Source organism: Petaurus breviceps, unplaced genomic scaffold (genome assembly GCF_028583685.1).
Source record: "Petaurus breviceps papuanus isolate PSGF00001 unplaced genomic scaffold, PetGlider_PUasm1.0 189, whole genome shotgun sequence".
Classification (NCBI taxonomy): domain Eukaryota; kingdom Metazoa; phylum Chordata; class Mammalia; order Diprotodontia; family Petauridae; genus Petaurus; species Petaurus breviceps.
Window position 1 is genome coordinate 5890748 of NW_027185809.1, and position 21397 is coordinate 5912144.

Genomic DNA, 21397 nt, shown 5'->3' on the forward strand with positions numbered 1-21397 from the left:
AAGAACTGAATTATGCTTAACAATTACACAAAAGAAACCAACATTTTTAATAACACAAGAGCCATAAGTACTACCAAATTGGGGCAAATCAGGCAGCTAGGTCTTACAGGAGCTGTAGCTTTAGACACAGAAGTCAGAAATGAGGATCAGGTCAAAACTAAGTCTTAAACACTTACTAACTGTATGACTCTGGTTAAGTAACTTTACCTTCCCTCAGACACAATTTCCACATATGTACAATGGGATAATAATAGCATCTACCATCCTACAATTGAGGATAAAATGAAATAATATTTGTAAAGCACTACATGATGCTAACTTTATTACTTGAGTAAAGTTTAAAATTGCTACTTAACAGAATTACATGGGATTCAGATTTCAATAGCAGATATGCAGATATAGGGGAATTCTGCAGCAGCCCGAACAGTGCACGTTTATCTTTTTGCTGTGGTCAAATAACTGCTACATACGGGCAAAATATACATGGAGGGGAGGTGATATCTCCTTAGAAAATAGGGTAAAAAGGCTAGTTACTAGAGGAAACAGTGCTACTCAAAAATGGATGGGCTTTAGGCTAAAAATGAAGATGTGATGAGACAGCAGGTAACATATCAGAAGAGTGAAAAGTAGAAAAATGTGATACAATCAGAGTAAAGGGAGAAAAAAACCACTGAATACTTGAAGCTAAATAATGTTTTGAGAGTCTTTTGGAGAAGGATCCATTTCAAGGAATGATGTGAACTCACAGGTGGCATGAGAAGGCAAACTGGGGTAAAGGAGTCAAGTGGTGGTGGTGATTAATGACTCCTAACATGGGCCACTGAAGCAGTTATTCATCATACTTTACCAAGAGGCCTGTTTTTCCTAGAGTATATAACTAGCACAGGACTGAAAGCTTCCCAAGATTTTAACCACATCTGGTAGAGTACTATCTGCTTTCATGTTATACCACACAAGGAACTTAAGAAGGAATGTTAAGAGTTTAAAAGTTCTAGGCAGGTCCTTGAAGACCTTAGAGAAGTTAGAAGGGACCTGGGGCCTCAGGGGCCACATATGACGCTCTAGGTCCTCAAGAGGACAGAATCCAAACTTCACAGAACAAATAATTTTATTAAGGTGATTTGTTCTGTAAAGTTTCCCACCACTGCCTTAAGGACACAGGTGGTGTCTTCTACACTGCTGTTAAATTAAAGGCAGCAGGGGCTTCAGGAGAGAGGCACATTTGGGAAATGAGTAGTTAAGACAGTCTCTAAGAACATGACTTAGATTTCTAGATTTTGGTTTAAAATTTAGTAAAGATGGTAAAAAAAAAAAGGGGGGGGGGCTGGTAAAAATGTACTAGCTGAGAGTAGTGCAATCATTTGCCTTGGCCTCTGTCTACAAATTAAGTACAAAATGTAGAAGTAGTAAACAAAGTAAGCGAGAGATCCAAAAACAGGGAGCCTAACTGGCCCTAACCATGTATCACTGAAGTTTATCAGGATGGATAGTATACTTTATAACTAGAGGACTAAATAAAGAAATTTACAGCAGGAACAGGAAATGGTCATAGAACCATCAGACAAATCACCTGGACAAAAAGAAGAAACAGACTGAAGGTTTGGGAAACATTCTAATACCATGAAAGTATGATAAGTGTACTGAAGATGGAATTCAGTTATCTGAGAAGCTGCTGGAATTCTCGATAGACAGATAAAAAAAAAGATGCGCAACTACCATTTTGGCTTGTCTTAAAGATAATTTACTATTAAGAAGGTAACAAAGTGAAGTGTTATTCGGACTGGTTTCAGCCAAAGAGCAGGACTGTATCTCAGCCTTTATTATATCGGTAGGTGTTTTAATTGAGTAAAGTGCTATTTGCGACTTCACTGTAAGATGTGAGAAAGGACAAATGTTTGCCTTTGGAGCAAACGGGAACCCTGAAAGGAAGAGACAACCTTCTCACAACATGCAATAAGAGCTGGGCGGTTGGACAGACACCCCAGATTTTGGGAGAACAGACTTCACAGAGTTTAGGGAAACGACAATCAATTTCAATGAGAAAGAAAAGGGTAACCATCTAGTGAAGAGGTTCTTAACTGGGGTTTCATGAACAGATTCCGGTTGGGAAAAAAAAAAATCTCATCTTCATTTTCACTAATCTTAAACTAAAATTTAGCATTCCCTTCAATTGTTTAAAAACATTCTGAGAAAAGGTACACCCACAGGCTTTGCCAGACTGCCCAAGGAGTCCATGGAAACAAAAGAAAAAGTTAGGAACACCTGAGGTACAAAATAAAGATCAATCCTGTAAGAATAACTTCAGTACTAAAGTTCAGAAGGAACTGAAGAGAAATACTAAAGAGAAGGGAGAATTATTTAACTTTAATTTTACTTCTGTTTTCCTCTATCGTGAGGATGATCTTTACAATGGAAAAGACAGAACAAAACAAGTTGACACAGAATTGAAACCCAAGGTAAGTAAGGCGCCATTTAGAGCAGGCTCAGAAGAACCTGAGGTATGTAACTGCTAAGCAGAAGCAGTTTGTAAAAGGTCTTGAAAAATGGGAGACATGGCACAGAGCTGGAGAATACCCAAATTTTTTAAAGTGAGGAAATAATTTTCAAACTAAAGTAGTGACAGTAACTTCAACGTGAACTTCCAAATTCATGAAAAAAAATTATACTGTTAAAAGGATTATCACTAAAAGGACAGTCTGCAAACATTTTAAAAAGGAAGCAATGTTCACAAAAAGTTAACATGGTTTCCTTAAAAAATGATGGCAGTTTTAATTTCTTTTTTTAAACAGCATCACTAGAAGGTCAGGGAAATGCTGCTTGTAAAGTTTACTTAAATTTCAGCACTTTGACAAGATCTCTCATGATAATTTTGGGGACAAGATGGGGAGAAGTGAGCTGTATGACAGCACTGTTAGATTTATTAAGAATTAGTTGAATGACTGAACCAAAAGAATAAGCATTAATGGGTCAATGTCAATTTAGAGGAACCTCTTTGGTAGTGTCCCAGGCATCTTCCCTGGTCTTGTTTTGTTAAAGATTTTTTTGTTTTTTTCTTTCAAGTTCCACAAGCTTGAGTTCCAAATTTTCTCCTTCTCTGCCCCATTTCCCAAGGCATGCAACCTAATATAGGCTCTACATACACATTCGCATTAAACATACTTTCACATCAGTCATGTTGCAAAGAAGAATTATAATCAATGGGATGAACCATGAGACCGAAGAAACAAAACAAAAAAGAGAAAGCAAATAGTCTGCTTTGATCTGCATTCGGACTCTGTAATTCTTTCTCTGGATATGAATAGCATTTTCCATCATGAGCCTTTTGGAGTTGTCTTAGAACCTTGCATTGCTGAGTCTATCAAAGTTAGTCATCCCACAATGTGGCTGTTAACTGTGTACAATGTTCTCCTGCTTCTGCTCCCCTCACTCAGCATCAGTTCATATAAGTCTTTCCAAGTTTTTCTGAAGTCCTCCTGCTCATCATTTAGTATTGCATCATATTCATACACCACAACTTGTTCAGCCATTCCCCAACTGTTGGGCATCCCCTCAATTTCCAATTCTGTGCCACTACAAAGAGCTGCTATAAATATTTCTGTCCATGTGGGTCCTTTTCCCATCTGTATGATCTCTTTGGGATACAGCCCTAGAAGGGGTATTGCTGGGTCATGGGCACAGCTCCAGATTGCTCTCCAGACTGGAGAGGCACAACTCCACCAAGGAATCAAGGTTCCAATCTCCCACATCTTCTCCGGCATTTGTCATTTTCCTATTTTGTCATGTTAGCCAATCTGACAGGTGTGATGTGGTACTCAGAGTTGTTTTGATCTGTTCAGTATTTTTTTTTAATCAGGAGCTTCAATGAAGGGACAGATGGCACATTCGTCACATTTCCCAATCCGGGATAAAGTGCAAATATGGTAGATGAAAGAGTTAGTATCCATCAAGTCCGCTGCCGGAAGGAGGGAAGGTTATCAGGTTGAAAGCTCACCACTCCTCAAGACCACAGCAAATGAAAACCTAGTGTTTTTTCAGCTGCAGATTTTTAGTCCAGAGAAGACAAAACATGAGGTGTGCAGGGGCATTATCCCTTTAAGTATTCCAAGGGCTATCACGTATGTATATAGGACCCTGAGATTTCGAGGCCAACTGGTTTAACTCCCTTATCTTACTGAAGAAGAAGCTGAGGTCCAGATAGGTGAAAGGCCACAGAGGTCAAGAAGGAGACTTGAATCCACCTGGCCTTACAAGACAGGAGAACTTGGTACAATTTGAAGAGAGGCAGATTTGAGTTTGCTCTAGGAAAAAACTTTTACTTCATAACAATTAGAGCTGTCCAAAAGGCTAATGAACTGCTTAGGAAGCAGTGATTTCTCCTCCATAGAAACGCAAGTGACTGCCGTACCACTTTTTAGGGATGCTGTACATAAAGATCAGTCATAGATTGATTGTATAAACTTGATGATCTTTGAAGTTCCTTTTAATTCTGAGCTTATGTAACTTACTTTGTTGTTGTTCATTCATGTCCAACTCTTCATAACAACATTTGGGGTTTTCCTGGCAGAGATTTTAAGTGGTTTGCCATTTCCTTCTCCAGTTCATTTTACAGATGAGGAAACTGAGGCAAATAGGGTTAAGTAACTTGCCCAGGGTCACACTGCTAGTTAGGTGTCTGATGCCAGATTTGAACACAGGAAGATAAGTCTTCCTGACTCCAGGTCCAGTACTCTATCCACTGAAACACATAGCTGCCCCATGTAATTTAATTAAGAGAAATGTTTTTCTCTGAATGGATCAAATAAGACCCTATTTTCTTTTGGTAATAATTAGCATAACAAACCAAATAAGTTCATTCAATTCCATAGCAAGGCAGAAAAATGGTCCGTCAATTAAATTGGTTCCATAGGATACACACTTTTAGTATATAATCACACAACATGAAAACGCTTCCTGCAAATTGTGTAGAATATCCATCAAGAAGAATTTTTCAGTCTCAAAAATATTTTAGCACACGATTGTATCCTTTGGCACACAGCTATTACAAATTAATACTTGCTTCAGGTAATTTCCCATTTTAAAATTCATCTTTCCTTGAAGATATTTGCCACCAATGTTTAAAAAATCCACCTACCCACAGCGAGTAAGAGCACAGGCTCCAGTGTTGAGAAGACCTGGAGATCGAATCCCGGGCTCAGACACTTAGCACCCACCCAGAAACACTTGGCTGTGTAACCTTGAGCAAGTTACTTAACCCCGATTGCTTTAAAAAAAAAAAATCCACCTACCAAGGAATTATCTAAATTATCATCTGAGAATTTGCTATTTAAAATGTAAGGTGGGGAGGCTGAAGGGAAAGGAAAACATGAGATTTTTAATCGCTCTATTTAAATGTACAAGCCCAATAGTTTTAACATCTTCAAAAACCCAAACTGCCTTCATTTGAACCAGGTTATCATAAATTGAGTTTTTTTCGCTTTTTGGAGGGCAATTGGGGTTAAGTGACTTGCCCAAAGTCACACGACTAATAAGTGTGTCAAGTGTCCGAGGCTGGATTTGAACTCAGGTCCTCCTGACTCCAGGGCTGGTGCTCTATTCACTAGCCACCCCAAATGGAGTTATTTTAAATATTTTAAACACACACACACACACACGGTCAAAAGTTTTTAAAATATGTTGATCTGAGCACCCAAATAGGTCACAATGGGAGGAGAAAAAAAGGCTTAAACTTTAAATGGTTAACGGCTGCCAGGAATTAAAAAGCGAAACAGAAGCAGAACTCTTGAATAATTCGCTTTGCTAGTGTAAATAACATTGGAACTTTTAAAAAAACACTTTAAGGAACTACACTGAAAACAGAAACTACCTACCATCTAGTCACTATAGTTTAAAGGTGCTTTTTGCCCCATGAGAAAATACCGCAGCCTTTCCATAAAGGCCTAGGCAACGGTAAGCCAACCATTGAAGACAGCACTGAGGTGACGATGCCAAGGAAAATGTGTTAAAGTTCATGAGTTAATCTGTGCTTAACTACAAGGATATAACCAAACTATTTTTATACCACAACACTAACAGGAAATTTACTACTCTTCAAAATCTAAATTATAGGTATAAAGTAGTAAGTCTGGTATGCTTTCAAGTAAGGGAAGAGTAGCCAAACCCTGTGTATATAAGTCTGAGAAAAACTCCACTGTGGTCCTTCCCTACAACACAACATTAACAGTCAATAGCACATTAATAAATCAGTGCTATCCGGCGGTCCCAGACACTTAACACACACACAAAAACAAACTGGCCCTGTGACCTTGGGCAAGTCACTTAACCCCAAACTCCCCCCCCCAAATCAAAAATATAAATCAATCAATCAGTGGTCCTAGTAGCAGGATCACTTAACACATTTACATACTCTTCCATTTTTTCCAAATACTTTAAGGCCTAATTTTTATAACTATGCTCATTCTCTTTTTCAACAATAGTCAATAAACATTTATTAAGCCTCTACTATGTGCCAGCTGTGCCAATTGTGCTAAGTGCTAGGGAAACAAAAAAAAGAGGCAAAAGACAATCCCTGCCTTCAAGGAGCTCACGAATAGAGAAGACAATAAGCAAACAAACAGGTACACACAAGTTATATATAGGATGAATTAAAAAAAGAAAGGGACTAGAATTAAGAAGAGTTGGGGAAAGCTTCCTATAGACGATGGGATTTTAGTTGGTACTTAAAGGAAGCCAGGGAAGTCAGTGGGTAGATATGAGGGAGAGCCAGAGGAAATGCCTGGAGCCCAGAGATGGAGAAATGGAGTATCTTGGTTGTAGAATAACTAGGTCAACGTCATGGGGGAGGGGGTTAAATTCCAAAGGGTTCTGAATGGAGATTGCAGGGAGGAGAGACTTGAGGCAGGCAGATCCACCAGCTGATGAAGGCCTATACGTGAGGAGTGGCAGTGTGAGTGGAGAGAAGAGGGCAGAACTGAGATATGCTGCAAAAATGAAACTGACATTGGCAGATTGGCTATAGGGGACGAGAGGCAGTGATGAGCTGAGGATGACTCCTAGGTTGTGAGCCTCAGTATCTGGGAGGAAGATGGCTCCCTTGACAATAACACAGAAGTAAAGAAGGGGGGAGGGGCTTAGGGGGCAGATAATGAGTTATTCTGGATATGCTGAGTTTAAGATGGTTACTGGACATCCAGTTCAAAATGTCTGAAATGCAGTTGGCAGATGCAAGATAAGAGGTCTGTAGAAAGTTTAAGGAAGGATAGATGAGAGTTTAAGGATGAGAATCGTCAACATAAGATAAAATGATTAAATCCATGGGAGCTAATGAGATCACCAAGTAAAGTAGCACAGACAAGAAAAAAAGGCCCAGGTTAGAACCCTATGAGACACAGACGGTTCTGCTGATTGAACACTTCACTTCCCATTGTGAAAATATTTTAACATCTTAATCTTTGGAATTGGTTAAATGACAAGACCCAAAGAAAATCAGTCATTACTGGCTGTGAGGTCAACTTGGAAGAATATTCAGGGTCATTTTGGCATATTTATCACTGACTTACAGGAAGGCACACAGATTGCACGCTTGTCAAATTTGCAGATGATACAAAGCTGGGAGGGACACAACACACTGGATGGCAGTGAGGATCAAAAGGCTAGTCAACAAATCAGAAACATGGGTCAAAGCTACAACAGTGACATTAAATAGTAAAAACACAACAAACACAGAATCCTAGAACTGGATTTTTAAAACCTAAGTACAAAATGGGAGAGTCAGAGTTAGGCAACAATTCATGTTAAGCAGATCTGCAGATTTGGGTAGACTGAAAAGCTCAATTTATAAACATTGCAACATGGTTATAAAAAAAGCTACTATATTGTGGGCTTTGTTAAGAGGTAGCATAGCATCTAAAACATAGGAGGTAATGGTCTCCAATGTACTACACTTTAGTCCAACCACACCTACAGTACAGTACAGTACATCTCTGAGAACATTTCAGAGAAAGGCTACTTGATAAGAGAAGAGGACCGTTAGGATGATGAAGAACAAGTCTTGGAAGAGTAAGAATTAGGGATCTTGAGATTGGAGAAAAGGAAAGGGGAGATTAAAACAGTTGTCTTTTGAAAGGCTATTTTTTGGGAAAAAAATGATTAGATTGATTCTCCCAAGAGAACCAGGAGAAAAGGGTGGAAAACTGTAAAGAGGCAAATATCAACTTCAGCTTGATGCTCACAAGAAAGCCATGTGTTCAGTCATTTCAGTCCTTTCCGACTCTTCATGACCACATCCATTTGGGGGGGGGGGGGTTCTTGGCAAAGATAATGGAGTAGTTTGCTATTTCTTTCTCCAGATCATTTCACAGATAAGAAACTGAGGCAAACAGTGATTTGCCCAGGGTCACACAGCTAGTAAATGTCTGAAGCCAGATTTAAAACTCAGGAAGAGAAGGTCATTCCTTCCACTGAATTGTAATAGGGATTCCTTCCTCAGGTATGGGTTGGGGCAGATGGCCGCTGAGTTCTATTCTAAGATTCTATGAATACAGATATAGAACAGGATATATAGGAAAGAGAAAGCAACTTGACAACCAGAATTCAAGTGGTTGTCTTTACAGATCTTTTTCCTTAACTCTCATTTCAAATGGAAGTATAGATTTCTTCATTTTCTCTAATCATATCAGAATCTTAAAATTCATTATTACTCTTTTAAAAGAAACTAAAGTAAAAGTCTCATATAACTTTGTAATAATTACTGGTAATATTTCAACAGTTAATCAAATGTCATCTTTAACCAAAAGATAAAAGGACAAATTAAGGAGAAATTACAAACATTCATTCTTTCATACCTTCTATTTACTTCTACTACAGAGGAGAGTACTTAAAAAACCAGGGTCCACGGATTATCTATTTCAAGAAAACTTGGATAGTAAACCAATTACATCTTTATCTCATTTTCATTTAACTTTTGCTTTCTTTTGTAATCCTATATATTTTATGCATTAAAAACATTCTGAGAAGAGGTTCATAGGCTTCACATGGCACAAAAGAGCGAGAACTTCTACAATATAGCTAATTTGAAACAATTTTGATAACACAAAATGAAACAAATAATTAATAGAAAGTGGAAAAGATACAAATACTCTATAATTAAACCATAAATAATCCACTTTGAAATACATATTAATAAAGCATAAACAATTTTCAAGCAACATTCCTACTACAAGTGATGTCTCGAGTTTTAAATGTGTTCTCTATAATTGTTAAATTACCACAAAACCCAAAGAGTTTTTAAAAAGAACACAGATTCTAATGACTTATACTTTATAAAGCACCTGACAACAGTACTTGATGTTAACAGCATTAGAGTGAGATTCAGGAGAACTAAGTTTTAAGCCTCTTTCCACTGAACCAGATGGAAGTTACTTTTCTCTCTAGGCCTGTTTCCCCATCTATAAAACAGGAGGTTGAACTAGGTGATTTCTAACATCTCTTCTATTCCTGAAATTCTGTCCTATCTTAAGCACCTCATTAATTTTCACAGGAAGATGAAAATATTATAAAGAGTTTACTGGTAGGCAGAGTAAGGCAACAGAAACTAGGTTAAATGACATCATCATGAAGTCACTTTCAGCACCACCATGAACACATCTCTCTCTCACAGGGTTCTTAACATCATTTTTGGGGCATGGACCCCATTGCAGTTCTCTCTGAATGTTTTAAATGCATAAAATAAGACACATGGGATCACAAAGAAGACTAATTATACTTAAATATGGTCACCAAAATATTTTTTTAAAAAACAAGTTCATGGAATCTTTGTGCCTTTTTATTTTTTTATAAAGCAATCGGGGTTAAGTAACTTGCTCAAGGTTACACGGCCAGTTATTTCTGGGTGTGGTGCTGAGTATCTGAGCCCAGATTTGATCCCCAGGTCATCCCGACACTGGGGCCGGTGCTCTTACTCGCTGAGCTACCTGGCTGCCCCCTTTGTGCTTCTAATATACTTGCTATGGTCTTCTATCAAGTGATCACTACATATATAGCAAGTTTCACTTTCTTGAGTCTTTAACATACCTTTTCCCATCCCTAAAACACAATTACCTTTCTAAAACTAATAGTTAAGAACAGTACTGTTTGATGACAAGTGATCCATATTAAGAGAGGCTCACTTTTCAAGTACCCTATAAGGGGCAGCTATATGGCGAAGTGAACAGAACCCTGAAGTCAGGAGGACCTGGGTTCAAATGCGCTCTCAGACACTTGACACTTAACTAGCCGTGTGACCTTGGGTAAGTCATTTAACCCCAACTGCCTTGCTTTCCCCCCTCAGGAAAAAAAAAAGCCATACTTAAGGAGGGAATAACATACATACTCCATTGGGTATGAAAATCAATCTTACCCTATGGAGAAAGTAGAGGAGGAGATAAGGGGGAAAGGGGTGATAGAAGAGAGGGCAAATGGGAAGGGGGGGTAATTAGAAGCAAACACTTTCAAGGGGGGACATGATCAAAGGAGATAATAGAATGAATGGGGGGGGGAGTCAGGATAGAATGGAGGGAAATATAGTTAGTCTTTCACAACATGACTGTTATGGAAGTGTTTTGCATGACTACATATGTATAATCTATATCAAACTGCTTACCTTCTCAATGAGGGTGGGGAGGGAGGAAGGTAGAGAATATGGAACTCAGTTTTAAAAACAAATGTTAAAAATTGTTTTTACATGCAACTCCACAGGCAATGGAGTATAGAAATCTATCTTGGGGCGGCTAGGTGGTACAGTAAATAGAGCACCAGCCCTGGAGTCAGGAGGACCTGAGTTCAAATGTGGTCTCATACACTTAACACTTACTAGCCATGTGACCTTGGGCAAGTCACTTAACCCCAATTGCCCTGCCTTCCCCACTCCAAAAAGCAAAAAGCAAACAAAAAAAAAACCCACATCTATTTTGCACTCGAGGTAGTGGAAGTGAGGGGGGGGGGGGGCGGGAAGGAGGGACCCATATGTCAGCACAAACAGGTGATAGAAAGAAGGACAGATAGGAGGAAGGAGTAATCAGAATGCATGTCTTGGGCTGGGGGGGGGGATGGGGATAAAATTTGGAACTCTATCTTGTGGAAGTGAATGTTGAAAACTAAAAATAAATTGATGAAAAAACAAAGGACACACAAAAAATTAATAAGTCATAGTTTTGGAGATTTAAACTTAAAACTATAGCCGCAATAATGGATACAATTGAGATTAAGCTTGATAGTTTAAAAAAACAACTTAATCCTTTTAAGCAAAACTGCACAGGTAAAACAGCTGGAAAATTTGTGGGATGCTACTTCCAAAAAATAAGAGACTAATGAAGATCCTACCACTCTTCACAAATAAGCTATGGTATACAGAACAATACTTTCACTTAAGCAGAAATGCCTCAGTCTAGAACTTGTTTCATTCCTGCCCCACGACCGCCATCTTATTCCAAAGTCACTACATACACTAAACATGGCAAATTCACCGAGCTTGCCCACTGAAGTTTTTTAGTGCTGGCCCTTTTTGTCTTATAGGAAAGTGTTTGTGTCAGACACATACCTGAAGTAATTCAGGAGATTCATTACAGGAAGAAAAGAGTTTACAGCGGTAAGTTTGCTAAGTAGATTTTTTACATTGTTTCTGGAGAATAAAGAGTTAAAACTCAAGAGCAACTTCTTTGGCTCGATCCTATTCTCAAACTAATTTGATGGTTGTTACAGAAACCTTCCTACACTGGCTAATCTGCCACCTCTGTGGAAGAAGACACAAACAAGAGGGGCTGCTAAAGGCCCAACATCCATTGTGATTTCGGTCCAACACAGTCATAAGAACAGACTAAATGTTTTCAAAATGGAGACGCTCAATGGAAAATAAGAAATAGAGGAAAAAAAGCAATAATATTGAAGGAAATTAAAAAGCAGATGCATGCCAGTACCATATCTCCTCATTCCCTGACTGCCCTAAAAGGTACCATACATATATACCACTCTCCTCCCCAGCACCTCAATCCTAGTCTGATGGCCTGAAAACCATATAAAGCCAATATCAGGAATCCTCCTATGTCTGCTAAAGGAGAAAACTGTCTTTGCCAGAAATACTTCACTACAGGACTGGGGAGGAGGGGACAGCACAGGATTTTGACACCAGAATGTTTTCCATCCCTCAACCAGCAAATGCAGGTGTCTGAAATAATATCAAGATCCTTTCAATAATTACAAAGACTGTAAAGTGGAAATGAACTGGACACACATGGGAAGATTTAAAGGGGAAAGCGACTATATAATTACCAAACTGTTTCCCTTTCTGTCTCACTAATCTCAGCCAAAGTGGAGCAGTAGATAAGAGTTCCAGGCCTGGAGTTAGGAAGACGCATTTTCCTGAGTTCAAATTTGGCCTCAGCCACTTACTAGCTGTTTGACCCTGAGCAAGTCACTTAACCCTATTTGCCTTAGTTCCTCATCTGTAAAATGAGCTGGAAAAGTAAATGGAAAACCACTCCAGCATCTTTGCCAAAACCCCAAATGGAGTCACAAAGAATCAGACGACTGGAAATGACTGAACAACCTCTCAACGGCAAAAAGAATCTAAACCAGCTATATCATTCTGTTCCATGCCTATGTCAAAGGGCATTTGGTTCACAGTACAAACAGGTGGAACCTGTAGAAATATTCTGACAGGTGGTGCAACATTTGTGAAGGTTCCGGATACTAAAATCAGTAGTAACAGTAACCTCATTTGAAAAAAGGTTAACTACAATTTTATTATAATCTTTTGAGCTCCAGCTAGTACCTACCACCTGTAGAGATTCTTGGTTCAAATATAAACAGGTTGTTACCCTACCATTCAATAGTCACCAGGTAGCTTTCACACAGAATAAATCTGAGAAGTTATTTAAATAAACTGAATGACAAGCAAATTCCTTAGTAGTCTTTCAGAGGGGTTCTTTATTAATTTATACCAAAATAAAGTAGAACCTTCATTTTATAGGGCTGTTCATTAAATACCTCAGTTTAGGTCTGTATTATTAGGTGACATTAATAATATATAAACCATCTGATCTAAAGACAGCAATAATACATTCTTTTCCAAAGAAATTAATAAGGTTTTACACTTTCCCACCTTCATAGTATTCTCTCCATAAGGGGAACAAAAAGTCCTAGTCACTCCATTCACATTTCTACCTGTCCTTTAAATCCAAATCTTCCTTCAAAGAACAGTTCAAAAGCTATTTCCTCAAATAAGTCTTTGGCCTCTCATCCTGGCAGTTTCATTGCAATTTATTCCTATCTCCCCTAAAGCACTCATATTTTATCTCCTACTAGTTTCGTCTATCTCTTCTACTAGCTAGATCAGACTAAGAAGAAACAAATATTGATTGCATTCTTCTCACCCACAGATTTCAATGGTTTGAATTTTAAGATGTCTTAACCCATTTAACCTGAGCTCAAGTACCTACTCTAAGAAGCCTCTTCCACAAAAAAATTTACGTAACTTTACCTTGTATGTATCATTTTCCCTAACAGAATGTAAGTTCCCCCCAACACCCCATCATAGCAGGGGCTCATTTATTTTTATCTTTGCTTTCCCAATACCTGGCACATAGTGGGCCAATAGATGTTTGGTGATTGACTTGGCTGATTGCCCAATTCCTTGGTATCTAATGAAGTATGTATATTTCTTATATTCAACATGCTGAATCCCTCAAACTTCATTTTTCTATCACCGTCATCAAGACAAAATTCTGTGTGGCTTTATTTAACAGGGGATGGGGGTTTGGGGGTAGAGGACAGAATATACATGGTCTTATTCATGTTTCTGAATGTAATCTTAAGGAGAATATTTCTATTTCCATTCTTAGAACAGGAGAACATGAACTTAATGTCATCAATTTCTAAAAGCAGAAATTTTAACTTCAAAAATGCAAGTTTTATGCTTTAAAAAGAAAAGACTACGGGTCAAGGCATTCATTATTGTATGTGGTACCTAAAATAAATTTTGAACATAAAATGTTAAAAAAAAAAAAGTTGTTAAATGAATGTGCTTCAACACACGTAAACTCAAGAGCAAAGAAAAGTACTGATTCCCTACACTTCTTGACTTCACAAAAATTTTAGAACTGATTTTTGTCCTTCCAAAGTCCTATTTCAAAAATTCAAAGAACAAAAAGGGTAGAAATTGGGGGCGGCTAGGTGCCGTAGTGAGCAGAGCACCGACCCTGGAGTCCTGAGGACCTGAATTCAAATCCAGCCTCAGACACTTAACACAAACCTAGCCGGTGACCTTGAGCAAGTCACTTAACCCCAAATGCCCTACCTTCCCCCCTCCAAAAAGAAAAGAAAAGACAAAGAAAAGAAAAAAGGCAGAAATGAGAATAGGCCTATTAATTACTTGAACTCAGCTCTAAAGCTGGTACATACATAGATGTGATCTTGATCATTCTTTCTAAAGAATAAAAGTGTCAGGGAACATGACAGACAAAAGGAGTTGGTATAAAAATGTAACACTTCAATGATCTTCAGAATTTTAATGTACCTTATACAAGACTGGGGTAACAAGACAAAAAAAGTTTTTTTCATAAACAATATGATTATTTTAAATCTGTATAAAGGTTAAAAATGAACCATTTACATAAGCAAACATTCTATGCATGATGCATATGCCTTAAAAAAAAATTTAAACAATAATATACCTGGGTAAAGAATACTTTAAAAAAAAATTTTTTTTTTTTTGCTTTTGGAGGTGATCAGAGTTAAGTGACTTGCCCAGGATCACACATGCTTGGGGTGGGGGGAGGGAACCTCTGGTTATGAAAAAACTTTAATGTTCCTGAAAGCATAACGGTTCTGTTAAAATTTTTTCTAAGTTAAACAAATTTTGGAAGTCAAAGTAAAAACATTTTCCCAAATGTTGAATTAAAAAAACAACAATCACTACATCATCTACTACAGGTATAAAAATAGTTGATAGGTTGAGATATAAAAATTGTATCAGTGACAAGTTAGAAGCTATGTGGCAAAGAGCCTTGGAATTAGAGGTCTGAGTTGAAATTCTGGCACAGGTGGGAATTTTTTTTTTTTTACAGCAAATATCTACGATAAAGGGCTTCATTTCTCAAATATATAGAAAACTGAGTCAAATTTATAAGAATACAAATTATTCCCTAATTGGTAAATGGCCAAAGGATATGAAGAGGTAGTTTTAAGATGAAGAAATCAAAGCTATCTAAAGTCACAATAAAAAAAATATTCTAAGTCAATACTGATTAGAGAAATGCACATTAAAACAACTCAGAGGTATCAGACTGGCTATCAGATTAGCTAACATGACAGAAACGAGAAAAAACAAATGTTGGAGAGAATGTGGGAAAATAGGGACACTGATGAAATGTTGGTAGTTATAAACTGGTCCGACCATTCTGGAGAGCAATTTGGAACTATGCCCAAAGAGCTATAAAATTGTGCATATCCTTGATCCAGCAATACTAGGTCTGTATCCCAAAGAGACTTTAAAAAAAAAAAAAAGGAAAAGGAGCTATATGTACAAAAATGTTTATGGCAACTCTTTCTGTGGTGGCAAAGAACTGGAAATTGAGGGAATGCCCATCAATTGGGGAATGGCTGAATAAGTTGTGGCATGATTGTAATGGAAGACTATTGTGCTATAAGAAATGATGAGGCAGCTACATGGTGCAGTGAATACAGCACCAGCCATGGAGTGAGGAGGACCCAAGTTCAAATCCAGCCTTAGACACTTACACACACACACACACACACACACACCCCTAGCCATGTGACCTTGGGCAAGTCACTTAACCCCAACTGCCCTCCAAAAAATAAGCAAAAATAAATTTTAAAAAAGAAATTATGAACAGGAGGATTTCAGAAAAACCTGATAAGGTATACATGAACTGATGCAAAGTGAAGCAGAACCAGAACACTGTAGATACTAACAGCAATATTATACAATGATCAACCATGATTCAAGACAATTCTGAAGGACATATGAAAAATGGACCCATCTCCAAAGAATTGATGGAATCTGAACGTAGATCAAAGTATACTATTTTTCACTTTATTTTTCTCTTGTGTTTTCTTTCACAACATGACTAATATGGAAATATATTTTGTGTAACTGTACATGACTAATCTATATCAAAATAGTTACTGTCTCAGGGAGGGGTAACAGAAAATTTGGAGCTCAAAATATTTTAAAATTAACATTTAAAATTGTTTTCACACGTGACTGGGGAAAAATAAAATGTTAAATTTTGGCCTCCCCCACCTCTCCAATTATGGCACAGACAATGAATATCTTTGTGTTCTTGAACCAAATAAATCTGTTTCCTCAATTGTTAATAATACTTGAAGTAACTACCTACAGAGTTGAGAAAAATGCTTCGCAAATCTCAGGCACACTAGTAAGAGATAAAATTCAATGTTCTAACTATTAGGGGATTTATTCTTTCCTTCCTGCACAAGTAGCTATTTTTGATGACTGTTCATCCATCACTACTTTGATAGGTCTCTGGTATAAAATACTGAGGTTATTAAAAATTACTACTGTCATTTGACTATTTTTTAATATACAATAAGTATTTTGAAACCAACTCTTGCATCATGTTCTCTTTAATGCAACTCACCGTATGTTGACAATTACTCCAAATTTTTACACCATACATTTTTCCTTCTAAAAGTGTAAATAATTTTTTAAACAAAAACTTTTTCTTCAGAAAGATTTTTGCAAAAGAGATCTAACATTATCAAAACTAATAATCAAACACACCATTTATTCGCACCTTCTTTCCAGGTACAATGCTAGGTACCAAGGATACTAACATAAAACACCAAAAACAGTCCCTTCTCCTCAGTTTACAAATATAGACAAAGTAAGTACAACAAAATGGAGGAAGGGTGTTAAGGAAAAGCTTAAAGAAGAGTTTAAAGTAAAGCAGTGATTCAAAATCGGAGATGAGATGGAAGTGGCATTGCAGGAATGGCAGAACAGCCAGAACAAAGTCTCTGAGGCTGGAGATGGAACCAAAATTTAAGGAAACCAAGTAGGCCAGTATGTTTGGTTTGACTGCACAGTGTAAAGTTAAGTCTTATATAGGCAGGCTGGAGTTGGATTATAAAGGCCTTTAAATGCCATTCACAAGATTTCATTTTATTCTGGAAGCAAAAGGCAGCCATTTGAACTTTCATAATCATAAGTGATATGGTCAGATCTAGGCTGAAGGAATATCATTTTAGCAGTTGTGCCAAAGATGGATAGGAGGGGAGAAAGACTGGGGTCACTAATTAAGGTGAGATGACGATGGCCTCAACTAGGGAAGAAGGGATGGACTGACATACATGGAAGCAAAATCAACATGATTCAGTAACTCACTGGATATGGGAAGTGAGGAGTCAAGTAGGATCCAAAGTTGATAGGTGGGTGGAGATGTCCAGCAGGCATTTGGAGATAGCAAGACTGGAGCTTCAGTGAGAGATTTAGGAAAACCTACTTTTTTTTACCAGATACAAGTGCTCAAGGGGGAGTACAGTTTTATATTGATGGGCCTGTCTCTTCAGACCTATCAAAACTACTGTGTTCAAAATAATTCAAATGTGAATTTAAAAATTAATTTATGGAAGTTCACAGAGATTTTAGGAAAAACACAAAATAACACCATAGTAAGACTGGTAAAGTGGCCAGCAAAATGAGAAAAGATAATATTCACCTTACATAGAATAGCCTTTTATGACCTGACTGCAAAAAAACTGTTTAAAAGGAATTATCAAAATTTTCATTAACCCAAAGCTTTCAAATTACTCATCAAGTCATCATTAGCTCCTCACTACCGAAAGAGATCCAATACAGGAAAAGTATTTTATTCAACAACTTCAAAATTAAATGGGAATTTTCTTGATGGCCAAGAACCTTACCTTTATCCAACTCCTTCCCCAGCTCCTAGCATAGTTCTGTGGAACACTTGTGTTTAACAGAAGCCAATAGGTGCTATACATTTGTTCACATGACTTAAATACAAAGTTATTAAAATATAACAGATTAAAATTCCTTTGCTTTTGGAAAGGACTATAGATTTATATAAAATGTTCTTATAACGAGAATTAAGCAGGAAATATACATAGAACAAGCCAATGTATTAGGTGTTGGAAATATCTTGATAAAACTACTTATGCTCCCCAAAAGCATATAATTTAAAATGAGGGGAAGCAGCAAATACAGGAATGTACTATATTGTCAAAATTAACATATATACACACTCAAGTATATATTTACACTTTCACACACAAACACGAATAACAAAAGAATTTAACAAATAGAAAAATAGAGATCCAAGTCAGAGCACCATAAGAAAAGGAGGGAGATGGATTACTTACATTTGAAGTGGATTGGGGGGAAAAGGGTATGCATTCCAGGCACAAGCTAGAACTTGGAGAATAAATAAGGGGACAGAGCTCAGAATAATTTTTATTCTGACACTCAAAATGACTTTTTATCTACTGGCCAAAGTATTTAAAGGAACCTACAAATTGACAGCCTCTAAGTTTAAAGAGTTGGAACTAACTGAGCAGTATTTCTCACAACTTATTTTTGAATGAAAAGCTTATGTTGGGGTTTTTGTCCTTCACAAAGCTGAATGGACAGATCAGCTCAGCAAGTACAGAATCTATACTGCAAAGCCTACTTTCATTTAGAAGTTATCCCAGTGCTACTGAATTAGGGGTAGAAAACCAGTGCACCCTTGCAAGACAAAGTGGAATTCCAAGACAAATTCTATTCCATATTCCTATGGTCTATGGAAGGGGACTGCTCAGGCTGCAGGGAAAACTTTCACAACTGTCACCTTAGTTGACAGGTCACAGCAGTCTCTGAAACTGCCATTCTCAGGAGCACCAAGAGCCTTTCCACATCTTTAAGAAAACAGAATTGTGCGACAGATTTTCAACCAGTTTTTGTTTCAATGTAAGTTTCAGATTCGACATTAATCCAAAGCTTTCCATTTAGTCAGCTGACAAGCAAGCCTTTATTTCCTTCTACTTAACTTTAGAAGGTATCTTCCATTCTGTGCAAAGGTGTGAAAAAAGAAATCTAACCAAACCTCAGACAAAAGATTTTGCTCCTCAACGTAAACTTCATTAATAGCGCCATGCAACAGTATTGTAAAAAATATCCTAAAATATCAATCGCCATTCCCAACATGATTCCAATAAGAGTTACAAGTCATTCAGTTTACTTTCCTCACCTAACTAGTCGGAAATGTCGGTCCAAAGGGACCCCTATTTGCACAAGGGGGTGTGTGGGGAGGGGGGGCTGATGACACGATCCTGACTCACCAGAGCTCCTGACATCTGAAGGAGGCGGTCAAACCGCCCTTCTCCAAGCTAGGGCGCTCTTTTAAAGATAAAGAGCGAGAACGAGCTGAGAAGCGACAGAATTCTACCGATGCCATTCACCTAAAGACATCTAACACGCTTCTGTCCATGTTGTATTTCTTTCAATCGCAAGACATTATCGCCCAAATTTTATTTCACCGCCACCATTCTAATTACACTGAAGTTGAAATTCAAGACTAAGATTGCTCGAAAGTCCAGAAGAATTCGGGGTTAAAATCTGTGCGCAGAACGTATTTGAATTCCGTTTGAGCAAGTTATACATTGTAACAAGACTTGTTCGGAAGTCCAATGGCCCGCATCTCACAGTCCAGGTGACCCTAACTCCAGAATTTTATTTCACCTTCAAACTTCACCAGGAGCGTCTCGGAATCCTCCCCCTCCACGCAACAAGATCAGTGCCCCTGAATCCTCTTTCCGCCCACACAACCCCCCCCCCCCCCCCCCCCCCCCCCTGCCCCCCCCGCCCCCACCCCCCCCCCCCCCCCCCCCCCCTCTCCCGCGGGCCGGGACCCGGCCTCTCCGAGCTTCCCAAGACCCAGCCGAGCGGCGCCATTTTAGGCAGAGGCGGCGGCGGGCGATCCCAGCACCGGAGCCAGGGGGCGCCGAGCCGCCCCGGGAAGGGGGCACCAAGGCCCCGGCTTAAAGGAAGGGCTTTCCCCAGGCCGGGACACCCTCCGCTAGGGCCGGCGGCCCAGGCATCGGGCCGATCCGACGGATTCCGCGAAGCGGCCTCCGCCGCAGGCCCGGCCGCGGGAATGCGCGACGGGTCCTCGGGGAAGCCTCCCGGTCCTCCCTCCCTCCTTCCGCACCCGCCCCGCCATGGGCGCATCCCCGCGGGCTAGGCCGGGGGCGCCGCCCCGGACCGGGAAGGAGGAGGCGGCGGACCCTCCCCCCAGCCTTCGATCCCCGCGCGGATGGGGGGGGGGCTCACCCTCCCGGGAGAGGGGGCGGGCACCGCTGACTCAGGCCCTGGGCCCGCGGCCTCACCTTCTCGCACAGGCTCTTGACCTGGGACTCCGACAGCTGCTTGCACTCGTTGAGCTGCTCGATCCACTGATCCAGCTCCTTGGTGAAGACCTTCTCATCCATGATGCCGCCGCCGCCGCCGCCTCCGGGCCCCTCCGGCACCTCTGCCCACCGCTCCGGCCGCAGGCGCGCACGCACACAACCGCCCCCGCCTCTCGCGGGGCCCGTGGGTGGCGGCCGGGCTTACTCCTCGGGGCCGGCTCTCTGCCCGCTGACTCTCTCCGGTGCCCGGGCGCCGGCGTCTGCGACTCCTCCTTTCCCTCTAGCTCCAGAGCTCAGCTTCTCTGTAATGGCGGCCGCCCGGCGTACTGACGTCAACGCCCCGACGTGGGGAGGGGGGGGAGAAAGGAGCGGGCCGGAAGCCGAAGAAGGGGCGGCGCAGCCGCAGTCTGAGCGCAGAGTCCGGGGCGAGGGATGTAGGGCGTGGGCGCGCCGAGACACCTTCGCTTCAGGGCGGGGTCTCCTAGGGGAGGGAGGCCCGGGACTGCGCAGGCGCCGTGGTCCCCGGGGCCGGAGGGAAGGTGTACCCGAGCGTGCCTAGCTGGCGCCTTCCGAGGAGGGGGCCCGGCAGCCGGGCATGGCCGCGCGCGCTCTGCCCGCCTCGGGACCCGCGGTGCTTGGCTTTGGTCGGGGACGGGCACGCCGGGTACGGATTGGAGCCCATCCTCCCCGGGCCCCGCAGGGGCCTCCCCTGTGGCACTTCGGGCCCCAGGAGCTGCGGGAGGCCGCTTGCGTTGGGAGCCTCCCCACAGAGAAGACGAGACCTGTAATTAGGTCACTCGTGGGCGGGATCGGGAACGTGGGGCCGGCTTCCCCGCGAAGGCTGCCCGTGCCCTGCTGCGGCTGTGCCGGGGGCGATGCCACCGTCGCCCTCCCAGCCCAGGGAAAGGGAAGGGCGGTCTTTGTCCCCGGCGGATCCGAACCCCCCTCCCCGGGGCTGGGCCTCAAGGTGCACAGA

The 21397-nt window shown here is 40.5% G+C and overlaps 1 protein-coding gene across 1 annotated transcript in view; it reads right to left on the reverse strand.

Moving 5' to 3' along the window:
• PPP2CA (protein phosphatase 2 catalytic subunit alpha) overlaps positions 1-20642 on the reverse strand; it is a 30669-nt gene extending 10027 nt beyond the window's left edge. Inside the window, exon 1 of the mRNA XM_069091843.1 lies at positions 20401-20642. Within this exon, the coding sequence (XP_068947944.1) occupies positions 20401-20502 (102 nt within the window). The 5' untranslated portion in view covers positions 20503-20642. The remainder of the gene's footprint in view (positions 1-20400) is intronic.
• Between the last annotated feature and the right edge of the window lie 755 nt (positions 20643-21397).